The sequence below is a fragment of the Trichomonas vaginalis genome, chromosome I (genome assembly GCF_026262505.1).
Source record: "Trichomonas vaginalis G3 chromosome I, whole genome shotgun sequence".
NCBI classification, from domain to species: domain Eukaryota; phylum Parabasalia; order Trichomonadida; family Trichomonadidae; genus Trichomonas; species Trichomonas vaginalis.
The window spans coordinates 25,405,195-25,426,903 of record NC_067203.1 but is presented as its reverse complement, the minus strand read 5'-3'; the positions used below and the strand labels follow the sequence as shown (position 1 = coordinate 25,426,903).

The 21,709-nt window shown below is 32.7% G+C and overlaps 4 protein-coding genes and 5 pseudogenes across 9 annotated transcripts, besides 3 other annotated features; 5 read left to right on the top strand and 4 right to left on the bottom strand.

Moving 5' to 3' along the window:
* Positions 1-1,340: part of a mobile genetic element that runs on past the window's edge.
* Positions 1,341-2,872: 1,532 nt separating this feature from the next.
* TVAGG3_1048550 (armadillo (ARM) repeat-containing protein family) lies at positions 2,873-5,296 on the top strand (the record flags this gene model as incomplete). Its single annotated transcript, XM_001325482.1, has 1 exon — positions 2,873-5,296. The coding sequence occupies one exon, from the start codon at positions 2,873-2,875 to the stop codon at positions 5,294-5,296; it is 2,424 nt and encodes an 807-aa protein (XP_001325517.1).
* Positions 5,297-6,336: a mobile genetic element.
* A 2,878-nt stretch (positions 6,337-9,214) lies between these two features.
* Positions 9,215-21,709: part of a mobile genetic element that runs on past the window's edge.
* On the top strand, positions 12,277-12,809 carry TVAGG3_1048530 (annotated as a pseudogene). Its single transcript has one exon. A coding segment is annotated over exon 1 (533 nt).
* Positions 13,057-13,852, top strand: TVAGG3_1048520 (annotated as a pseudogene). Its single transcript has one exon. A coding segment is annotated over exon 1 (796 nt).
* On the top strand, positions 13,883-15,041 carry TVAGG3_1048510 (annotated as a pseudogene). The gene has a single exon. A coding segment is annotated over exon 1 (1,159 nt).
* TVAGG3_1048500 lies at positions 15,597-16,049 on the bottom strand (annotated as a pseudogene). The gene has a single exon. A coding segment is annotated over exon 1 (453 nt).
* On the top strand, positions 16,253-16,948 carry TVAGG3_1048490 (protein of unknown function, DUF4106 family; the record flags this gene model as incomplete). The annotated part of the gene is made up of 1 exon (XM_001325485.1): positions 16,253-16,948. The coding sequence occupies one exon, from the start codon at positions 16,253-16,255 to the stop codon at positions 16,946-16,948; it is 696 nt and encodes a 231-aa protein (XP_001325520.1).
* On the bottom strand, positions 16,965-17,455 carry TVAGG3_1048480 (annotated as a pseudogene). Its single transcript has one exon. A coding segment is annotated over exon 1 (491 nt).
* Positions 19,242-20,108, bottom strand: TVAGG3_1048470 (organellar and viral DNA polymerase type B; the record flags this gene model as incomplete). Its single annotated transcript, XM_051255710.1, has 1 exon — positions 19,242-20,108. One exon carries the CDS (start codon positions 20,106-20,108, stop codon positions 19,242-19,244), a length of 867 nt encoding a protein of 288 aa, XP_051081284.1.
* On the bottom strand, positions 21,289-21,639 carry TVAGG3_1048460 (uncharacterized protein; the record flags this gene model as incomplete). Its single annotated transcript, XM_051255709.1, has 1 exon — positions 21,289-21,639. The coding sequence occupies one exon, from the start codon at positions 21,637-21,639 to the stop codon at positions 21,289-21,291; it is 351 nt and encodes a 116-aa protein (XP_051081283.1).

Genomic DNA, 21,709 nt, shown 5'->3' with positions numbered 1-21,709 from the left:
TAAATAATAGTTGAATAGTATAACTACGTGAAATTATGGCTGAATATACAGAAAAAATGAACATATTTGACATTTTTGAAAATTCATACGTTAGATGGTGACAAACTCATAAACTATACTTTAGCTAAGATTGATATATGGTTTCAACAACACATGGTTAAAATCGTAAAAATATTTTAGATTTCAAAAAGATATATATGGTAATATAATGGAACAGAGTCAACAAATAGCATGTAAAATATGTTAGAATTAACTTTTTATTAGATCTAATAGTATATATCGAATGGTTTCCAGCTTTATGGTTAATTATTTTCTTTTCGAGCTTCTCTTTAACTGTTGTATTAAGGTTGTAAATTTTTGATGCTAGAAACTATGGAATCTTCTTTGCTGCTGCATTTTTCTTGAGAGTTCTTGCAATTTCGAATAGATCTGCGCATTGTATGAACTGGGGGCTTTAAAATATCTTGAATCATAATAGGACTGCTTTTCCAAAGGAATGCTTATTTGTAAATCAGAGAGTTTCAAAATTGAGTGCAAGATTATCATCATAACTTTTGATTTTGGTGCAAAAAAGGAAGACAAGCTATTAACAAATCATTTACTGTTGTTCATCAAAAGAAGAAAACTTTGATAACAACTAATGATGATAAAATCAAGCTATCTTTTAATATTTTAAATTGATAAGACATTCAAAATATTTGAATGGTTTAAAATATTTTCTTTTAATTTCTATAAGATATTATCATGATTATATAATAAAATTTAAATTTTTATTCAAAAAGGCAATATTTCAAACTTTTAATTTCAAAAATCTTAATTCTGCAATAAATGTATTTAATTGTAGCAAATTTAATGATCCTTCGTCATGCTTAGCAATTTGGAACTCATAAATTAATGATTTCTTCAAGTAAAATTCTGCATTATTTCAAAAGTCAATAATTCTCTAGTAACTTTTCTTCAAACCCTAACCATTATATTATAGGTATAATGGAGAATAATTGCAAAGAAAAATAGCCGAATTTACTGGGTAGTTCTTGTGATGCGAAATAATTGCAAATTAACACCTAGTTTTAACAGCATCAATCTCTTTTTGCTCTCATTTAAATGCATTCGCACACTTTAATTTTGAAATATAAGAGTTTTGGAAATTATCAAATTTATCTGCTCAAATACTATAGATCTTCATAAGTGTTAATAGAATCATTAGCCTTACATATAGTGTTTAATATAATGATGCACATTATACTGGGATTCATTCCTTATTCATCTAGTTATTATAAGATTTACAACCCCATGAAAATTTAAAATTTTTTCAAAAATAGTGAATGTACCTTTCTTCTGTCAAAAGACCTGTATTTGTATCTGTGAGGTTCTTTTCTATGCCATATATATGTACTAGCGTATTATTCACAAAGGTGAAATCTGGCTTTTCTTGATCAACTTTAATAAAAACAAAAAAGTTTCGGGTTTTGATGAGAGAACTATCGTTGGTAAAGTAAAAATCTTCTTGATTTGTTATAATTGTCAGATTATAATCGTATTCTGTAAAATTAATGGGAAAATATGCATATTTTAATTCGGCTTGTGTTCCATCAGTTGGCTTGATTGTAATGGTCATATTTGTTTTAGCAGCTATATATTCTTCTGTAGATTCTGTTTCATTATTTATAATTGTTAGGCCTGTTTTATCAATGAAATAAATAACATCTTTCTTTGGAATATCAAAACTTTCCTCTTTCGTTATGGTGGTAGATTGAATACCGTATTTGAAAGCTAGCTGAAGAAGCGTTAAAATCATTTTATGATTTCAGAAATTGTTAATTATTGAATACTTTCATTATCGTTGCTTTTAGTATACTATGATTAACCATTTAAATACAACAGGTAAAATTCCATATCATGTCACCTTTCCGTTTATGCTATCAATTATTCTGAGGATGTGATAGTTTTTATTCCATTTTTATTTTGCAATATAGAAGAATGGTAAATATGTACATTGAAAATATAAGGAAAATCTCGTAAAGATTTTGAATATAATTCAATTCCAATACTTAATGTAATCGAATTTACATCCAATGCTGATCATTAATCAGTAAATTTGGATTTTCAGATACATTCAAAAAGCAAATCAATAAAATCAGAAGATTTTCATTTAACATATAGTATTTGTAGTGGTAGGATAATTGCTATGATTAATTTTTATGTGTAGTCTCAATATATAAATTCAGAAGAATTGAACATTTACCATGTAATCTGTACTACAAAAAATTGTTTCTTTTGTACTTGTTTTGTTATAAAAAATTTCATGGAAATAGGGAGTATAAAGTGAAGAATGAAAAAATATTAACCAAAACTCTGTTTATACTGCTTGGACGTTGTAAGACATAACGCAAAAAGTAGGATTTTCAATGATATCCCTCCTTTCGATGAATAATATATGAAGATCAAGTGTTTCGATTAGAATACATGATTTTCTCAAGAGCATTCAATACATGTCACAAAGCAAAGATCTCTTTAATTAATAATTTGATAAGCAACTTTTGGATTCAGAAATGATTATGAACATTTAAGTAACTGCTTTCTACAGATAACATATCATAAATTTGTGCATTTTTGCGAATGCCTTATATATTATACTGGATTATATTTAGAAATTCTGAAATTCATATCTAAATACTAGCAACTTGAATACCGAACATACTAGCATTTGATATCATAAAATTCGTATATTTATACACTGCTACTCAGCCTTTTTATTCCTTTCTTATTATTTGAGTAATTTTCAACATTTTATTTTTCTAGTACATTCAATAACCTAAAACTATATTAATGGATGAATGTTATTCTTTATATTTTCAACCATTTTTACTGAATGCTTAATGGCTATTTCAATCTCCGACCCGAGAAAGGAGTTGAAATAGCCAAGGTGCTCATTTCAAATCTGACCAAAAGTAATTCTAAAGCGGATCATATATACAAAACAGTTCAAAGCTATCAGCAAATTTGTTATTTAATTGCTCCTATTCATTTCCTTGTTTCTAACAATAACTATGGAGATAGCAAATCATACAGCGATATAATCACCATTCTTTATTATTGGTATTCGACTATTTACCATAATTTCAAAGAACAAGAAATTTTAAATATTATTTCCGAAACAATACAAATAATTCTCGAGATGACAAACTTAACTGAGCCTATAATACGAGATAATGCACTCCACGTTCTTGAAAAGATTATTCGAGAACCGGTTTTCGAATATTCCGAATCAACATGGAAGATCATCATAAACAAATGCATAGATTTCTATCCACTCATTACAGAACAAAAATCATCTAAGCTATTTCGGTTGATTGTCTGCTCAATTGATAAGGCCAATTTTGAAGCAAAAATTAGAGTTGAAACAATACAAAAACTCAAACCAAAATTAACAGAAGAGGATATCAGTTTTATTCATAATGCAGTTGAAGAGTTTATCCACAATTCTTCTGAAGATTCTTCATTCATACGAATTTTATGGGACATTTCTCCTCCGAATATAGTTATTAATGCATTTCATGAAGTTTTAATAGAATCCCAACAGTTTTCATCTGTTTTTATTCCAAATTTATCTTCAGATTTAATTTTAGAAACGTTTTCCAATTACTTATTCATTAATTCAGAGATTTCTAAGTCATACTGCCTTGCATTTTCTCAATTATTTGGCATTTACGGCACAAAAAACCAAGAATGGTTAAATTTATTCGTAAAATACATAAAATACCAAATATCTAAGCAGTCATTTGACGTGAATGCATCATTACTAAGCCTTAGAGGCGCAATTACAGCTCATCCAGATCTTTTTTATGAAATTTCAATTTATCTTCTAAATTTCTTTTCCAAAAACGAATCAAATGCAAACATATCATCTGATGTTTTAGAATTCTGTGTCATCGTTGACCAATTAATTGACATTTCCGATAAAAATTACAAATTTTATTCATTAATGCTGAAAAACATCATTGAATCATATTATTTACAGCTCCCAATACAATCAATAACTGTAGACATTATATTTATGTTCCTAAAACACCACGCTCGCATTGATTATTCAAAGATTTCAAAGAAATTAGGAAAAACTATGCTTCCTTCATTACTTTTACTCATTTCCACGCATCCAGAGCTAATGGAATATGGCGTAGTAGGCGAAATACTCAAAGAAACCCTTACAAAACTCAAACATTTTTCATTCAAAATTATTATCACAATTTTTAGCACTTTTGTTCATTTTCCACTTCCCAAGACCGTTAAATATCTCATATCCGACCTCCGAACCAACGGATCCGTTCCCTGCGATGACAATTGTTCCGAAGTTTTCAGAATCTTAGACACATCATCAGTATCCGCTCCCATTTACATTCTCGATGCGAACGACATCCAAAACATAACAAAAGATGTCGTAGGAGAAAGGATTTTCGTATCGAGTCCGACCTCTCTTTTTTCATTTTCAAATTTGAATGAAAAACGATTATTAATTTTGAATTACGGTACGTATGGTCTGATCGGATTTATTGCGAAAGGGTTCCCTGATGACATATCATTGAAGAAGAAAGCGTTTAACTTCCTAAACAGAGCCGGAATTGACGTAATTTCGAATTCGATCAAAATCGTCAGCCAAAAGCAACAGGAACAGATGAACGTGTTCGAAAAGGACTGGTACAAGCCATTAGTAGCTGTTCCAATACTAAATCTCAACCCAAATTCCGATGATTTGTTCGAAAACGAAAAAATGACAGAAAATTTTTCGAATTTTGTCAAAAATATAGCGACAGAGTTCGGAAATATATCATTTAAGATACAACACATACAGTTAAACAGCTCCTCGAACGTTCCTATCACTGCATATCCCAATTTCAAAGTTGCTTATATTTCAAAATTATTCTTTGACAAATATGACTTCCTAGGTACTTTAAGCATCGCCAAATCACTTATTATATTCGATGACGGCGATTACGACATCAATGTCGATAAAATTCCTAAGGAAGCAGAGAATGTTTTGCAAATTAAACCTTTGAATGACAAATTTTACGCGTTTAGATTCATTAGATGTACTGAATCATTTAGTAGGGAATTCTCCATCGTTTCTAGAGAAAATGCGAAATATTACATTTTCTCTTTCATTGCTCCTTATGTTCTGAACAATTCTTGGTCAGCAATACACGAGGCACTGACAAAAAGAAAAGGTTACATAGAGTATTTCTCGAAGAATAATAATTCTCTAATTTCCGAGCTAGAAGGATATCAACTCATACGTTAAGGGTGCACCCATATGTACGTTTATTTGAGAGGATGAGGATTACCCTCTCAATTTTGAGGGATTCGTTAGTTTATTTTCTCGATGAATATGCAATAAAATTTGATTTTTACCTTATCAATATACTTCATATAATATACACATGTTCATGTAAAAACTTTTTTCCAAAATCCTCAGGAATTAAGGGATTTTTGAATTTTAAGAATTTTTTTCGAATTTTTTCGAAAAAAAATATTTTCACAACAGCCTTAACGGCTAAGATTTAGGAACAATGTTAAGTATCAAAAAGAAAGGAGGTCTGATATAGACAACATATATCGTTGAAGGTTGAAAAAATCTCTAATATTTGAGCCCAAAATTTCAAATTTTAATTTTTTGAAAAAAGAGGCCACCCGTATGTACGTTTATTTGAGAGGAGGAGGATTATATTTTTGAAAGGGTGAAACATTATGAATATGTTAATTATATAATAATATGTATTATTATAAAAAAGAAAAAATAAAGCATGTTAAAATTTTTCTTTCTTGATTTTTTACAAAATCTACTTAGAATTATGCAAAATATGACTAAATAATTATAAATTTCAAGTTAAATTTTAATTTTGATAAATAATTTAAATTTCAAAATATCAAGTTCGGTTCGACTATGTATGTAGTAATTCCTCAATAAAGTGCCAAAACCCTATTAAAATATATGAACATTTTCAACATTTTAATGTTTTTATTTAAAAATTTGATGGAATATGAGCTTCAAACAATTATTATGTAAATAAAAATAATTAAATATATGTATTTATTCGTATTACAACCGTAGTAAGTCGATTCTTCCTTTCTTCTACTGAGTTTTGAATTTGATTTCGAATTGTAAAGAGATTCAAAGGGAAAATACTAGCGGATAAAAACTACCTCCATGAAAGGGTCATAATGGACTCAAGTTGTATTTTTTGATATTTTTTGCTTTTCGAGCCTAAATAGGTAGCCAAGATAATGCCTAAAAATAAGGTTCTAAATTCTGAAGTTTACATGATCCTCTCGTGTGCACCCTTAATATTTTCATATTTTTATTTGTTTATTATTTTATAAAAAAACAAGAAATTCTATTTATTTTTCTAACGCCAATTTTTTTTCTAGCAAATAAGTGGCAAAAACGCCATTTTACAAATGTAAACTTTGTAAAGCTAAAATATCATTTTTTCGGAAATTTTACCGTTCTCGTTTTGATATCCTCTTCTTGTTTCACCTTTATAATATCTGTTTTCCAGCCATTTTTTAAAAATTGAGACATCCTCTAATTGCATTGAAATTTTGAAAACCAAATTCTGAAAGATAAATTATCTATACTATAAAAAATTGAAAAATTTTATAACATACGATTATTTTTTTTAAAAAAAAGGTAGTGGGGCCTCCAGGCACTTCGTGCCCTCTAGCCCTGAAGATGTTTAGTATAACTTTGTCCGGACAAGTAAGGGTCTATCGTCGCTACAGGAAAAGTTACGGGCGTTCCAAGGAAGTATACTTTGAGAAGCCTTTCCCCCTTATAGAATGAGATAGGACGGTTATTTTACAAAACTGACAACACTTTGACCGAGTAGTTTTTTGTTCTGAACAAAAAGTGTCATATAAACATCTGTCAAAAACCGTTTTTTACTTCACTTAAAATGCCACGTAAGCTACGTAAGAATATACGTAAGAGGAAGGGAGCATTGAAACATCCAATAGTAAAACTGACACCACAACAACAGTTGCAACAACAAATGATGAATGACCCCACTATGTTGCAACAAATGTCAAGCAACCCTATGCTTTTAAGCCGAGTTATTGGTGCACAGAGTGGAGGTTTAAGAGCGGCACTTTTAGCGAAAATGGCAGGCTATGGTGGAGCTGCAGACGGAACAGCTTATAACCCTCAAAGTCAAATGAATTTGAGTTCACTCAAAAATCAAATAACAGATGTCAAAAAGTCAAACATAGACATACAGAAACAAATAAGTGAAAACGAAAAGAAACTAGAATATGACAGACACACACAAGAAACTCAATGAGTTAAACGTAGAGAAAAAGAAGAAAGAAGAACAACTGAAAGAACTAAGTACAGAGGAATATGCAAAAAAGTGTCAGAAAAAGCAGCAGAAGTAGCAAAAATGGAACAAGATGTTATAAATTTGAAAAGCCATACTACTCAATAATAAAGTACTGAAAGATGAAGAGATAAAACAAAAAGCCCTGAAGACATATATGGATAGCGATGAGTATAAAAAAGAAGTTGAAGCAAATGTAAAGGCAGAAAAACTTTTACAGTTGCAAAACCAAACCGTACAGTATGAAAACTTAGCACAAGAAAGTAAAAATAACGACGCAGCCATGCAAAAGGCAATGAAAAGCGCAGAATATATAAAAGCTAATAATGATGGTTAGATGCCCAAGCCAACGCTAAACAGCCCAACTTATAGGGTCAATAAGGACAAAAATACAAGCGGATGAAGACAGTTCAAATGAAGCTTTAATGAATGCTGACTTTAAGAACGCCTTCGAAGCTCTTCATAGTAAGGTGAAACTAGTGAACGACTTCTCATCTGGAAAGAAACTGAAGTCTGAAGGTTTCGACAACGAGTTAAGAGAAGTAGCACAAAATATGACGAAAATAACAGATGCAGCAACGAGACAGGCAGTTCAAAGTACCTATGACGCCGTTAGAGCAACTGTTGTGGAAAGTCAAGAAAAAGAGTTACAACAGACCAAAACAGACCTAGTAAATGCTTTCTTAAGAACGAAAAGTCAGGTAGGACATTATGCTGCAGATGGAACATATGTGCCAGCTGGTGGAACTTATATACCACCAAACCCTCCAAGAGAAGCACCTGCACCAGGACTACCTAAAACATTTACATCGTCACATGGACACAGACACAGGCATGCACCAAAACCAACAGTTCAAAACACTGCACCACAACCAACAGTTCAAAATCCAGCACCACAACCAACAGTTCAAAACACTGCACCACAACCAACAGTTCAAAACACTGCACAGCAACAATCACAAACAGAGCAAGGACATAAAAGAAGTAGAGAACAAGGAAACCAAGAATTCTTAAAAATGCTTAAGGAAGACTATGGTTACCCAGATACTCTTGACTTTAGTGACAGATATAAAGAAGCTATTAGAAAGTTCAAGGAAGGAAATACTGACCCGAACCTATTTAGCTTTATGGTTCAGCACCAAATGGGATATAATTTCAAACCTGGAAAATACAAGCTCGCTAAGGGATATGATTTAATAGCATATCATCCAAATGACATGGATGAATTTACTCCGAGATATTTGGTGTCAGAGCTAAATGATAATTCAACTCTCTTCATGAAACGCGTAAAAAATAGAGACGGAACGAAAAAAGAAAGGTTTATGAGTCCGGATGACTTAGATAGGGAACTTGTTAAAAACGGTCTCGGAATATATGAAATGCCAGCAGATGAGGTACAAGAAACTCCACAGGAAGAAGTTCAGATACAACCAGACATGGAAGAAATAGTTCAGCAACAACAGCTAGAAGAGCCTGAAGGAAACGAACAAATCCCTCCTTTGGAAACTAACTTCACAGAACTAGATGAAGATTTGGAACAGCCGAAAAATCTTGACCCTCAACAAGAGTATGCGGAGAATATGGAATCTTTCCAAGAGTCTAAGAAAAATTCGGCTGACATAGTAGAAGAATATCGAAAAATGTTCGCCGACATACAAAAGACTCCAACATCAGATGAAAATATTCAGCATAGAATGGAAGAACTGAAAGAAAGTGTACGCAAATACAACAATCCTTTTTACTTACGACCATATAACGTTCAATCTTTGGCTGAACTCGGTGAAAATAAAAGGTTAAATTTCACCAAAACATATAGAAATGAAACATTGTTTAAAGTTCATTCAGAACCTAACCAATATGGAAACAAACCTACTTTTGTTTCTGCAGACTATGGAACTACAATGAGATGGGGTCATAAAGCTAATCCGGATAGGTGGTTCATAAACTTACAACCACAATTCCAAGAAGTTGTAGACGCAATGGAAGTGAATGGTGAACCAGATATAGCTGGTATTTTCAGCGCGGCTTTAATGCCATTGAAAGATATGAAACATGCAGATATTTTGGACCAGTATGAAATGAACATGGCTGATGGAAATATAACACCTGACGTTCTAGAACATTTATCTCAAAGAACTACACAGAACCATAGAGATGGTATATTTGGTGAGAGAGTTTAGAAAGAAAGTTAGGGAGATAGAAGGAAGAGAACCTATTGTACATGACCTTGCAAACGAAAGTTTACAAAATGTCATAAAAACTTACTTTGCAGACAATGAACTGAGAAGGGATGAATATTTAAGAAAACTCAAATGGACAGTACCAAATGAAATGTTAGTATTGAAAAACATGTTCCTTGACAAAATAAAACCAACTACAGAAATAAATGACGCAAGACTGAAACATTGGGTAAAAGCTTTCCCATTCACAAAAGATATTATTGGTAACATGGAAAGAAAACCAGAATGGCTACAAAAACATATATTTGGAAACGAGCTTATTCCATATGGACAAGCTCTGTTTGAAGAGCTTGAAACCGGAAACTCAGGAAAGAGTCATGCAAACAATACGCGAAGACTCAAATACAAACTATGACAAAATCTTTCTAGGATATAGGTTACCTGAGATGGGCGACCAGAGCCCAAAGGCAAAAAGGACATGGGAAATTTACAACATACTAGGTGAACATGAGGCAAAGATGCAACAACTTGAAGCAGAGGGCAAGTTACCAAAAGCGACACCAAAGAAGAAGAGAAGAGTAGAACAAAGTGAAAGTAGTGAAGAAGTAACTTCATCTAGTGAAAGTAGTGGCAATGAAGGAAAAAGAAGAGTTAAAACTCAGTCAGGAAGAAAGTAAAGCTTGGTACGAGTGGGTTCTATTATGACATATAAATCCAACTATTCTATATTTTTACCCATATGAAATGTACGCCGCTCAGAATATAACGCCAACAGTTTTGGATGCCATGAACGGAAATGTTTCCGAATGGTATAACGAATGCGACAATGCCATTAGAAGGTCAGAAATAGTTCCTGAACTTACGAATATACAACTGCTGTTTCTTATGGAAACGTAGGTGAGTTTGGAGAAGGTTCTTCAACAACAGTAGATATTGCTTGCGACAGGTTTCATATTATTTCTATTGACAACTCATTCTTATACGTGGAACAAGACATTGAAATAAACCTTCTGCCAAGTTGTCTGACAAGAAAGGTTGCAATGGAATTTTCTATGTCGGATACCAATATGCTCCAGAAGTTTTCATGGGATATAAGATATATTCTAACTCTGACTTAGTTCAAACAGTAACATGGGCAAACTATGAATGGTTCGCTTTGAGAAACTCAGTACAACCACAAGCTAGAGAACAAACAGACCAGTATGCAAATATTGAGAAAATAAGAGACTTGACCCTAACGTTCCAGGAGTTTATGTTAACCTTTCTGGTTCAGATGGAACTGCTGCCACTAAAGTAAAAACTGAAACTTAGAGTTCCTTTTGTCATCTTTCCTCATCTTCAGGTTTTTAAGATACTTTGCCAAACTGGGCAGGAAAAATTTCTATCGAACTTACTCAAGCAAAAATAACTTAGTCATTGCACCAACACAAGACCCATTCACTCTTACAGACGTAATGGGAACAAATAAAACATCATTCGCCGACTTTTGCAAAGACAAAGTTGACTTAGACTTTGGTTTCTCAAAACTTCAACAATGAAGTAAACTATTATTTCAATGCTGCTGGAACTGCTTGGGACCCAGTTAAGTTCACATGCGAAAAGTTTGAATGCAAGAGAATAGAAAGCAGACTTGCAGTCTATATGTTGACCCAGATATTTCAAATGCTTTAGCTGCCAAATATATTGCAGTTCCACTTATGTTCCCTATACACCAAATATCTGTCAAAGACTTTGCAGGTGAAGTTGGAAAACCAAAGTGCTGACCCAGGTGCAAGAACAGATATTGCTTTAACAACTGCAATGAAACTGCAGATACTATGTTTGTACTGTTCAGACGAACTATAAATGACTATTCTTGTTTCTACAACCCCGGTATTAAATATCATATAAACATAGATGGCAAATATTATCCAAGAGAAGAATATTCTACAGTTGAGGATATGAGGTCATACAACTTGACATTAGATGCTATGAACTTTAACAACAACTTCACAACAACCATTAACCCTGAAATGCAAAGTTCTATTATGCCATATGTGAAAGTATGGACTCATACAGGAGGTCAAAAAACTCAATATACAAATGGAGACCGTTCAAACTTTTGGCTTGGCATTCCATTTGCTGACTCAGAAGACTTTATGGGTGGTATTTCAACTGTTGGTACTGTACAAATACAATATACTGGTGACAGAGACGGTCCAGATGAACTGAGAGCAAAGAAGTTTACAAAACCAATAGACTTTTCACGGAAGATGCTCTTTTGAAGATTCGTTCGATGAAACCTGCTGGGGCTCCTCAGATTGGCATAACGACAGCTTCCATCGAGCAGATTTTGGCAGCAGGTCAGTAAGTTGTTCTTGAACTGACTTCTCTCCGTCAAATATTGACAGTACGCCAGTTTTGACATAATATTGTATTATAAACTTTCCTTTAGAAATATCTGTAAGTTTTGAAGTTATATTTTTGTCTGCTTCAAGAACTTTCATCATCTCGGTTATACCAACTTTCTTTGCTTTATGAAAATATTTAGGTTCGGCAAAGACTGCTATTCTATAACATTTTCCATTGTTTGTGTAAAGAACTATTCTGTCAATGTATTTGTATTGTTTGTGAGTATAAACCTTGTTTTGCTTCAATTCGAAGAGATATCCGAATACGTCCATCTTTTTATTCTAAGTAAAATGTCATTTCCGAAAAATAGAAGCGTAAGTGTTTCAAAAGGTTTAATGGCGGTGGCAGATGTGAAGTTAAATTCACCAACTCAAACAAACAGTCAAAGTGTTGTTGTCAATGTCAAAGACAGAGATGTTGAAGTGGGGAAACCATACGAAGACGAACATGGTATAACAATTGTTCCTGTAAAAGAACCAACATATCCTGAAGTTAGCAGAGACTTAAGTTCTGTTGCAGATATTCGAAACGACTACCAACAACTGAAAGACAAACTTCAAACTCAGGAGAAGATTTGTCAAGCTTTAAGTATAATGTTAAACTTGGTCGAACACAACCCTGTAAAAGTGAACTCATATGTCATTGCACCTCATGAAGTCTTGAAAGAACTATTGAAACTTTTGACAGAGGCAGACGATATAAACATCAAAGAAATAGAACCCGACATTAGTTGCTGTGGTGTTTCATATAATGTCATTGACAAGATATACGTTTGAAAGGATGTGAAACGTTGAACTTAAAGTATAGTTTCCCAGACGTCATAAAAATATTTGACGACCACAACATTTCATTAAAATTTATTTGCTAAGTAAAAATGTCAAAACTTCTTGAAAGATGTTTGAAGAAAAATAATATAGACTTTATTTCATGTAAAGGACTTTACACACTTTTGAACGATATGAAAGACCCTGTTTTGTTTGTTCGTGTAGACAAAGGAAAGTTCTATGTCTTTACAAAATATTTGAACTTCTTAGACAGAGAACTTCAAGAAACGCCATGTGAAAGTTTAGATGAAGTTCTTCTCCACTTTCAGAAAAACTTTTAAATATATATAAATGGCAGAAGATATAATGGTTTATACTATTACGACTAAAAACCCTGGGTCATATAATTCTACAACAACAAACTTACAAAGTCCTCAAGGACGGTATTGTAAACTAACCTTAAACACAATGACGACTAAAGCCTGTTTTGCTCTTTTGACACCAGAAGACTTTATTGTTGTGAATGGTAAAAAATACTCCTTTGAAGATACTTACTCAGATATACCACCAACAGGTTTTGTTGACTTATTTAATACTTTAAGTACGGGTGTAACATGTGCTGCAACTAGAGCAGGTTTCATTATGTTTGGATGTCCGACTGAGTTTACTATAAACGATATGAGCTATAATACAAAACTTATTTCTGGTTTTTACTACCAACAGTTTCCTATAACAGGAAAAGGTGTCATACAAGGAATGTCTATTCCATTGACATTAAGCACACCAATCTTATATATTGTTTCAAACTTAGGTTCAAAGTGTTATTCGAATGTCGACAGAAACTATTATGACCAAAGATACTTATGCGTATAAACAATACTTTCTCTGCTGGTTGCCTATTGTTCATTCGAATGCAGAATTTTCAACCTTAGTGAACTCAAACACTTTGGCAAGTATAACGTTGACATTAGTTGACGCAAACTTTGTTCCTGTAAAACTTTTATGTCCTATGTATTTGTCAATGACGGCAGAAAGTTTCGAATTGGAAGATGCAACTGGTGAAAGTATTGTATTACAAGAACAACTTCAACAACAAATAGCTCAAGAACAACAAATGCAACAAATGCAACAACAAAGTCAAGAATAAAAAAAAAATATTTTTTTTATTTTTATAAAAATGTACAGAATAGATGTTTCAGATTTTTATGACTTCCAAGCATTCAGAAATATGTGTCCATTTAGAGACTATAACAAAGCAGTCGAGAATTTGAAACGTTTAGTCATTTATGTCGACTCTGCCCCAGAATGTTATGTCATGAAAGAATGGGATGTTGTTTAACAAACAAGAGAACAATAGTTTCAGAACAAGAATGTAGACAGAAACTTAAGAAAATAAAAGTCGTACAAGTTGGCATGAAGATGTTAGATGCTTGGGATATCTTATTGTCAAAGTTAGAAGATTTTTCAGTTCGAGGTATAAAGTTCTATACACCTTCTCCAAACTTCTATTCTATCTTCACTGGATATAAATACGAACAAGTAGAATGGAAAGAAAATATTATAGAAGCTTGGTTAGACCATGTCAAAGAAATTATATGCAATGGAAACGAAAGAGTCTATGAGTATATCTTATGTTGGTTTGCAAACATCTTACAACATCCAAGTGCTAAAAATGAAACTGCTCTCATTATAATTGGAAAGCAAGGAACTGGTAAGAACACATTCTTTACAGATATTTTGTGCAAACTGTTAGAAGGTTATTCGAATCCGAATATGACAAACTTAGAAAACATCTGTGGGCAAGTTTAAACTCCTCAATAGAGAAATGAGAAACTTATAGTTTGCAATGAACTTCAAAGTATAGATACAACAAAAGTTTTAAACTCAGATGCTTTGAAGAGTCTTATAACAGACAAAGTTGGAGTTGTTGAAAGAAAGTATAAAGACCAAAGAGTTTGTGAAAATGTTGCAAACTTCATTATGGTTTCAAACAATGCTGTTCCGATGAAGTTAGAAAAGTTCTGACAGAAGATATTGTAGTTGTCAGAACGTCAGATTCTCATATGCAAGATACAGAATATTTTGACGACTTAGCCGAAACTTTGACATCTGACTTTACAACCACTTGTTCTCATATTTCATGACATTAGATATTTCAAAGTTCAATCCAAGACAAATTCCACATACCGAAGAGAGACAAACATTGTTAGAAGCAAACAAGAGTGTATATGAACTGTTCATAGATGAAACTGACTTTGTGTCATTAGATGAAAGGTCATTGTACGATTCGTATAAACAATATTGTCAAGAATATGGTTATATGACAGCGTCTAAACGAACATTCTTGGCAAATGTCAAAAGTCTTTTAGACGTACAGAAAGGTGTATATACAAAGAAAAATTTTTATGAGTAAATTTAAAAAAAATATTTTTTTTATCCGATAGAAAAGATGGCAAAATTCATCTCAGTAAACAAGTACATGTCAGGACTTAAAGAAAAACTAGACCCATTCACATATTTGAATGTTTACTTCTACCATTTTGAAAAGTCTTCATCATTCAGCAAAGTTTGGAACATCGAAACCAGTTAAGTTTGCTATTGTGACTAAAAATGGTGCGAAATTTGAAGACTTAGACATAGAAGGTTTGTTTAGCAGTCAAAGAAAGTTTTGACAGAAGGTTTTCAAACCTTAAAGAAGGCAAAGCATACAAACTTGTTATACCTTATGAACCAAAGAAAGCAGACGACTATGAATATTATGAGTCTAAAGTTGTAGAAGTTCAAGGTAAATTGGGTAAAAAGATTTTAGAGTCTAAGCCAGTGTTTACTCCTAAAGAGGAAGAGAAACATTGACATTGACCCAGAAATGTTCTAAAAATAAAATTTTATTTTTACATGTCAAATTTCTTTTCTCTGGAACTGGTTCAGGTTCTTTCTTCTCTTCTTCTACTTTCTTTTCTTTTCTTTTCTTTCTTCTTCTTTTCTGGTGGAGTTATGTCAAATTTGGCGCAACTATATTTATGTAAAAGTTCTTTGTCCTTTAATAGCTCTTCTATTCTGTTTTCTATTTCATCTTCAAGAACGGCGCATGTGTCTTCTTTGCATTCTAAGAAGTTTTGTTGGACTTCATCTCTCCAAGAGGCGTCATCTCTGTCAACAAGTCTGTCATTGACAAATTTTAAGACTGCTCTGCTTAATGTTTTATGGTTCTTGTCATATTCCCAGAAACAGAACTTTAGAACAAATTCCCCTTTCTTGTTTACACTATGTAAGATTTTATGGTCGACAGATGTTTTGCTGTCGAAAAGCTTGTCTCGAATATAGATAGCGAAATCGCTAGACATTTTCTAAAAGATAAAAATTTTAATTTTTCTAAAAATAGTTTGCTGACATTGACAAGAAATTTGAGAATGTTTTAAACAAGAACAAGAGGAAGTTAGAAAATGCTCAGATAAAGCCTATACATGACAAGTTCTTATTTGCTCAGAATGGTATAACAGGTCTAATTGCACCACCTGGGTCGGGTAAGACTTTCACTTATCTTAAAATGGCTGCACAACAACAAGAACTAGATGAGAAGAACCCATTCTATGAGTTAGTTGTCATATGTAGTACTTCTGGTCAATTTGACCAAACCGTCAATTCGTTCAAAGATATTATAAAGAAGTCTAAGTTAGTATGTATAAAGGATACTGAGTTGTTAGATTGGATAAAGAAGTACCAAAGAAGAGTTTTGAAGTATAATGCTATAAATGAGTATATAAATTCTAAGTTCAAAGACCCAAATGAGGAAATGCAGAGAATATTAGAGAAGAAACACTTCAGAAACAAACAGAAAGAGATAGAATACATTTCGAAGAAATTGCAATCTTACGATTGGAAGACTTACCCTCATAGGTGTCTTCTTATCTTAGATGACTTTGCTTCTCATCCTTTGCTTAAGAATAGAGAACAAAATATGTGTCGAATTCTTAAGAAGCTCAGACACTTTAACATCTCAGTTGTCATTTGTGTACAGACAGCAAAGAGTTTAAGTAAGGATGTTAAAAGAATACTTACTGACATTGTACTTTTCCCCGGATTGTCCGAAGACGATTTCATGGAACTTATGAAAGAGTCCATGGCAGGTAAGTTTGACAGATATGAACTATGGGAGAAGTATAAAGTCATACAAGACCCTCATACTTCTTTCAGAATTCATATCTACGCAAACAAAGTTCAAATTGTAAAAAGTCAAGCTTGAAAAATAAAGAGTTCATTTACTCTACTTGTTTGAAGTTGTCAAATACTCTGTTATTTTTTCCTTTAACAATGACAAATCTTCTTTGAATGTAAGTATTGTACAACCTTTAATATCATAGTGTGTTTGAGGTAACGTATCTTGAACTATTTGTTTCACATCTTCATTCGGTGTCATTGAAATCGGTAAGTTTTCGCGATAGAACCAATTTCTGTCAGATTTGTAAATCTTAGCAAGGTCGTAAAAGCTTTTGTTGTTTCTTCTGACTAAATGCAACATAACCATATCTCTGTCTTCTTCATTTTCCATCTCTTCAGTATAAATCATATACTTATAGTTCTTTTCCTTTCCTTTTGGTACCGAACGTGGTATTCTTTTCTGAATGCTTTTGTCTTTTGCTTCAAGCTTGTTTTCCATCTCTTCACGTTCTTGTCTATGAATTTCGTCAAGATCTGTAAATATTCCAAGCATAACGAGGCGAAGCCCATTGCAACAGCATTTACAAGAAGTCTATGTACATAATATCCTCTCAAACCATTTGGCAAATTTTTACGATTTTCATGAGTTTTAGGCGACCCAGATAAAAGTCGGTCTCGCTGTGCTTCGCTCAAAAGTTCTTGTGTGCTTTGGTTTTTGAACCAATCGTCTGTATGTTTGGTATCTGGAGCAAAACATGCTGTCAAAATACTTTGCATTTGGTACATATCGTCTTTGACCGAACGAATGAGACGTAACTGTTTGTTAAACTGTATGTACTCGTATTCTTCATTTATGGCTTCATGAACGATAGCAGTTGTTGTGTTCTCTGTTGTTGACATATCTGTCTTTACATACAAAATAAAAAAAATATTTTATAAAAAATTAGCGTTATTTTCTGACTTTCACAAAAGACCAAAAATAAACGCTTTACATGTATTTTTCAGCAACTTCGTCAAATAATTTTATAGCTTTATCTATCTCATCTACTTCAAACGTTTCTTTACCTTTTATGGGAGCACCATATATTTTCTCAAACTTTTCAAGTAGTTCTGTTTCTGCAGCTCTCATATCATTAACGAACACAACCTTGACTCTATTGACTGTACTGTCATATCTTTGAGTTATATTATATGTTCTTCCTATCTTATATCTTTTTGTATTGAAGTCCTTCGGTTTCTGAACGATGTAAAGTAAGCCTTCACTGCAACGTTCCGTATCGAATGAACCATATGTTATGAAGTTATATCCAACAACTGGGTCTAACCATAACAAAACTATTGGTATAAGACTTTTGTCTATAAGATATGCTCTTGTTCCATAAAATGCTACTGATATCATAAGCTCAGGATTTTCTTGTCAAAATTTTCTGAGTAGAAGCAATTTTAACCCAGTCCTTCGGTTTCTTTCCAGATGGAGATATAATGTCTGACAAAGAATATTTGTTGTATTTCTTTGAGTATCTTACGTTTAAATCACCTATTCTAACCACTTTGGTGTCATTGTCTATCTTTCTAACTGTTTCAAACTCAATGTTTGTCATTTCTGTTCTTACATACAAAATAAAAAAATAAATAAAAATAAAACTAACTTTATTTTTTCTATCTTAAGGAAACTCACTGTTTTCATAGAGTTTTGGCGACTAAGGTTTCTTACCTACTCGCTGTTCTTCACTGTTTTCGTACGGAATCTCTTCTCTCGGTTTTCCGAGGGAAGCAAGCATATGAGGAAATTCATGAAATTTGGTCATTTTTCAGCAAAAATAATGTTTAGGTGAAGAGGTGAGATCTCACCTGTTTTTTCACCTAATTTTTCACATGGTCTAAAACATACAAAACTCATGAATTTTCGTGCTGAATTCAGCAAAAATATATTTTATGTTAGCATGTTAGATCTCACCTGTTTTTTCACCTCTTTTTTCACAAGCGTTTTACATGAATTGTACGATGTATATTTGAAATCCTAAACAGTTTTGTAGCTTCTATTTCTTCTTTTAGTACATCGAATGTTTTAACAATGCCGAAAGTTTCTTTATATTTCTTCTTGACGTCAGATAGAAGGAAATCTTCTGCTGTTGGATAGTTTTTGTCAAGACTTCATTGTAAATGACCAAAAATATATTTTATGTTAGAATGTTAGATCTAACATGTTTTCTAACACGTTTTCTAACATGGTCTAAAACACACAAAACTCATGAATTTTCAAGACTTCATCGAACTTAAATGTTTTGTCAAGACTTCATTGTAAATGACCAAAAATATATTTTATGTTAGAATGTTAGATCTAACATGTTTTCTAACACGTTTTCTAACATAACTATTTACAAGCGTTTTACATGGTATATGTTGCGATGGTTCATGACTTTAAACAGTTTTGAAGCTTCTATTTCTTCTTTTAGTACATCGAATGTTTTAACTATGCCGAAGGTTTCTTTATATTTCTTCTTGACGTCAGATAGAAGGAAATCTTCTGCTGTTGGATAGTTTTTGTTCAGAAATTCTAACATGTCCATTTTATCTTCTGCTGGTTTTTCTGCTTCTTTCTTTAAATCTGCATAGTCGTTTCTCATTCTTTCTATCTCTTTGACGGAGTAGTTATATCTCCTCATTGCTGCTTTACATTTAGAACATTGCGGGTTCATTTTTGCGTTATATTCTGAAACCTTACCAGCTAAAACAACTAAAGCGTCAATTGCTCTCTTCATCTCAAACATAGCGGGTCTTATTTGTTTGTTCCATACCTTACCTCTTCTATCTTTATCTCTTATCTGCCATACACATTCAGCAACTAACGAAACAAAGTTGTCGTAGGTCTTAAATTCTTCAGATTTATATATGTCAGAAACATTCTTATATACCATGTCGCAATCTTTGTCCATAACCTTATGGTTGCAATGAAATCCTAGAAACTCATAGTTTACCTTTCGTATGAACTTCTTTATTTCTACTGAGTCAGTTGCTTTGACTTCAATTTCGTCGAATTCAGGAATAGTTAGTTTTTGTTGTTGGATTTCAGGCAATTTGGGTAAATGGTCGATGAGGTCCTGCATTTCATAAAGATACTGTTCATTTGTTTCATCTTTCGCACTACAGTCTAAATTACTTGTTAAAAGTTCTTGCTTTATCTTCTGGATTTCTGTTTCAAAAGTATATGAAGAAGGAATGAAGCTTTTCATCTCTACTAACATAGATGTTGGATTCATGACTAACGAGTTTGGTGCTGTTGTTTGAATTGTTGTTGTGCCGATTGTTGACATTTTTATTTTTTTATACAAAATAAAAAAAATAAAAAAAATAAAACTAACTTTATTTTTGGGTCCTTTACACTCATTACGAAGAAGTCTTGACAAAACATTTACGAAGAAGTCATGACAAATTCAAGAGGTGAAAAAACGTGTTAGAAAACATGTTAGATCTAACATTCTAACATAAATTATATTTTTGGTGTAAATTTCATGATTTTCGAGAGTTTTAGACCATGTTAGAAAACGTGTTAGAAAACATGTTAGATCTCACATTCTAACATAAACTTTATTTTTGGTGTAAATTTCATGATTTTCGAGAGTTTTAGACCATGTTAGAAAACGTGTTAGAAAACATGTTAGATCTAACATGCTAACATAAATTATATTTTTGCTGAATTCAGCAACAAAATGAACGAGGTCAGGATGTATGTAAATACATTTGAATTCATTCATAACACCCTTTGTAAGCTCATAAAATGCTTGTTTTGAGGTCGAGCCACTTTTGGCTCCACCGTATTCTTTCAACCAAAACTCAAGAATTTCCTGCATGAATTTTGTATAAAAAGCAACCGTCGGAATTCAGACTGTTGCTATATTCTTCACAAAACATTTACGCTCATTACGATGAAGAAGTCTTGACAAAACATGTACGATGAAGTCATGACAAAAAATGTACGAAGAAGTCTTGACAAAACATTTACGATGAAATCATGACAAAACATTTACGCTCATTACGATGAAGAAGTCATGACAAATTCAAGGGGTTAGAAAACGTGTTAGATCTAACCATCTACCCGACATTCTCGTCAAATACAAAAAAATGACACTTTTTCATTAGATAACTGTTATTTTTTGACGAAGTGAAGGTTTACACTTCGTCAAAAAAATCCCTGAAATCATATCTTTACATACAAAAAAATACAAAAAATGACACTTTTTCATTAGATAACTGTTATTTTTTGACGAAGTGAAGGTTTACACTTCGTCAAAAAAATCCCTGAAATCATATCTTTACATACAAAATAAAAAAATAAAACTAAATTATATTTTTTCTATCTTAAGGAAATTCATGAAAATTCATGAGGTGAAAAAAGAGGTGAAAAAACAGGTGAGATCTAACATGTTAACATAAATTATATTTTTGGTCCGGGAACAACTTTCTCTCAATTGGAGCTGTGGCATACTCTTTGCGTAAACGGTTCAGACCTTCTTCGAACTCTTGGTCTCTCTTCGATTTGGATTGAGATTGGAATTGCTGGGGTGGAGCTTGCTGGAACATCCAAGGGTTGGGGAAGTAAGGCATAGGCAGAGGAGGGTAGTTCGGGAAGCCTTGTGGTGGGTAGTAACCTTGAGGTGGAAATTGGTAGTAATTTGGTGGAGGTACTTGCTGGAACTGAGGTTGCTGAGGAGACTGTTGTGGTTCTTTAGGTTCCTCTGGTTTGGGAATGGACTGGGTTGGTGGGACGTGGGACATTCGTTTGTGTCCTGTCGGAAGGAAGAACTTTTCCTGTCGGAAGGAAGAACTTTTCCTGTCGGAAGGAAAA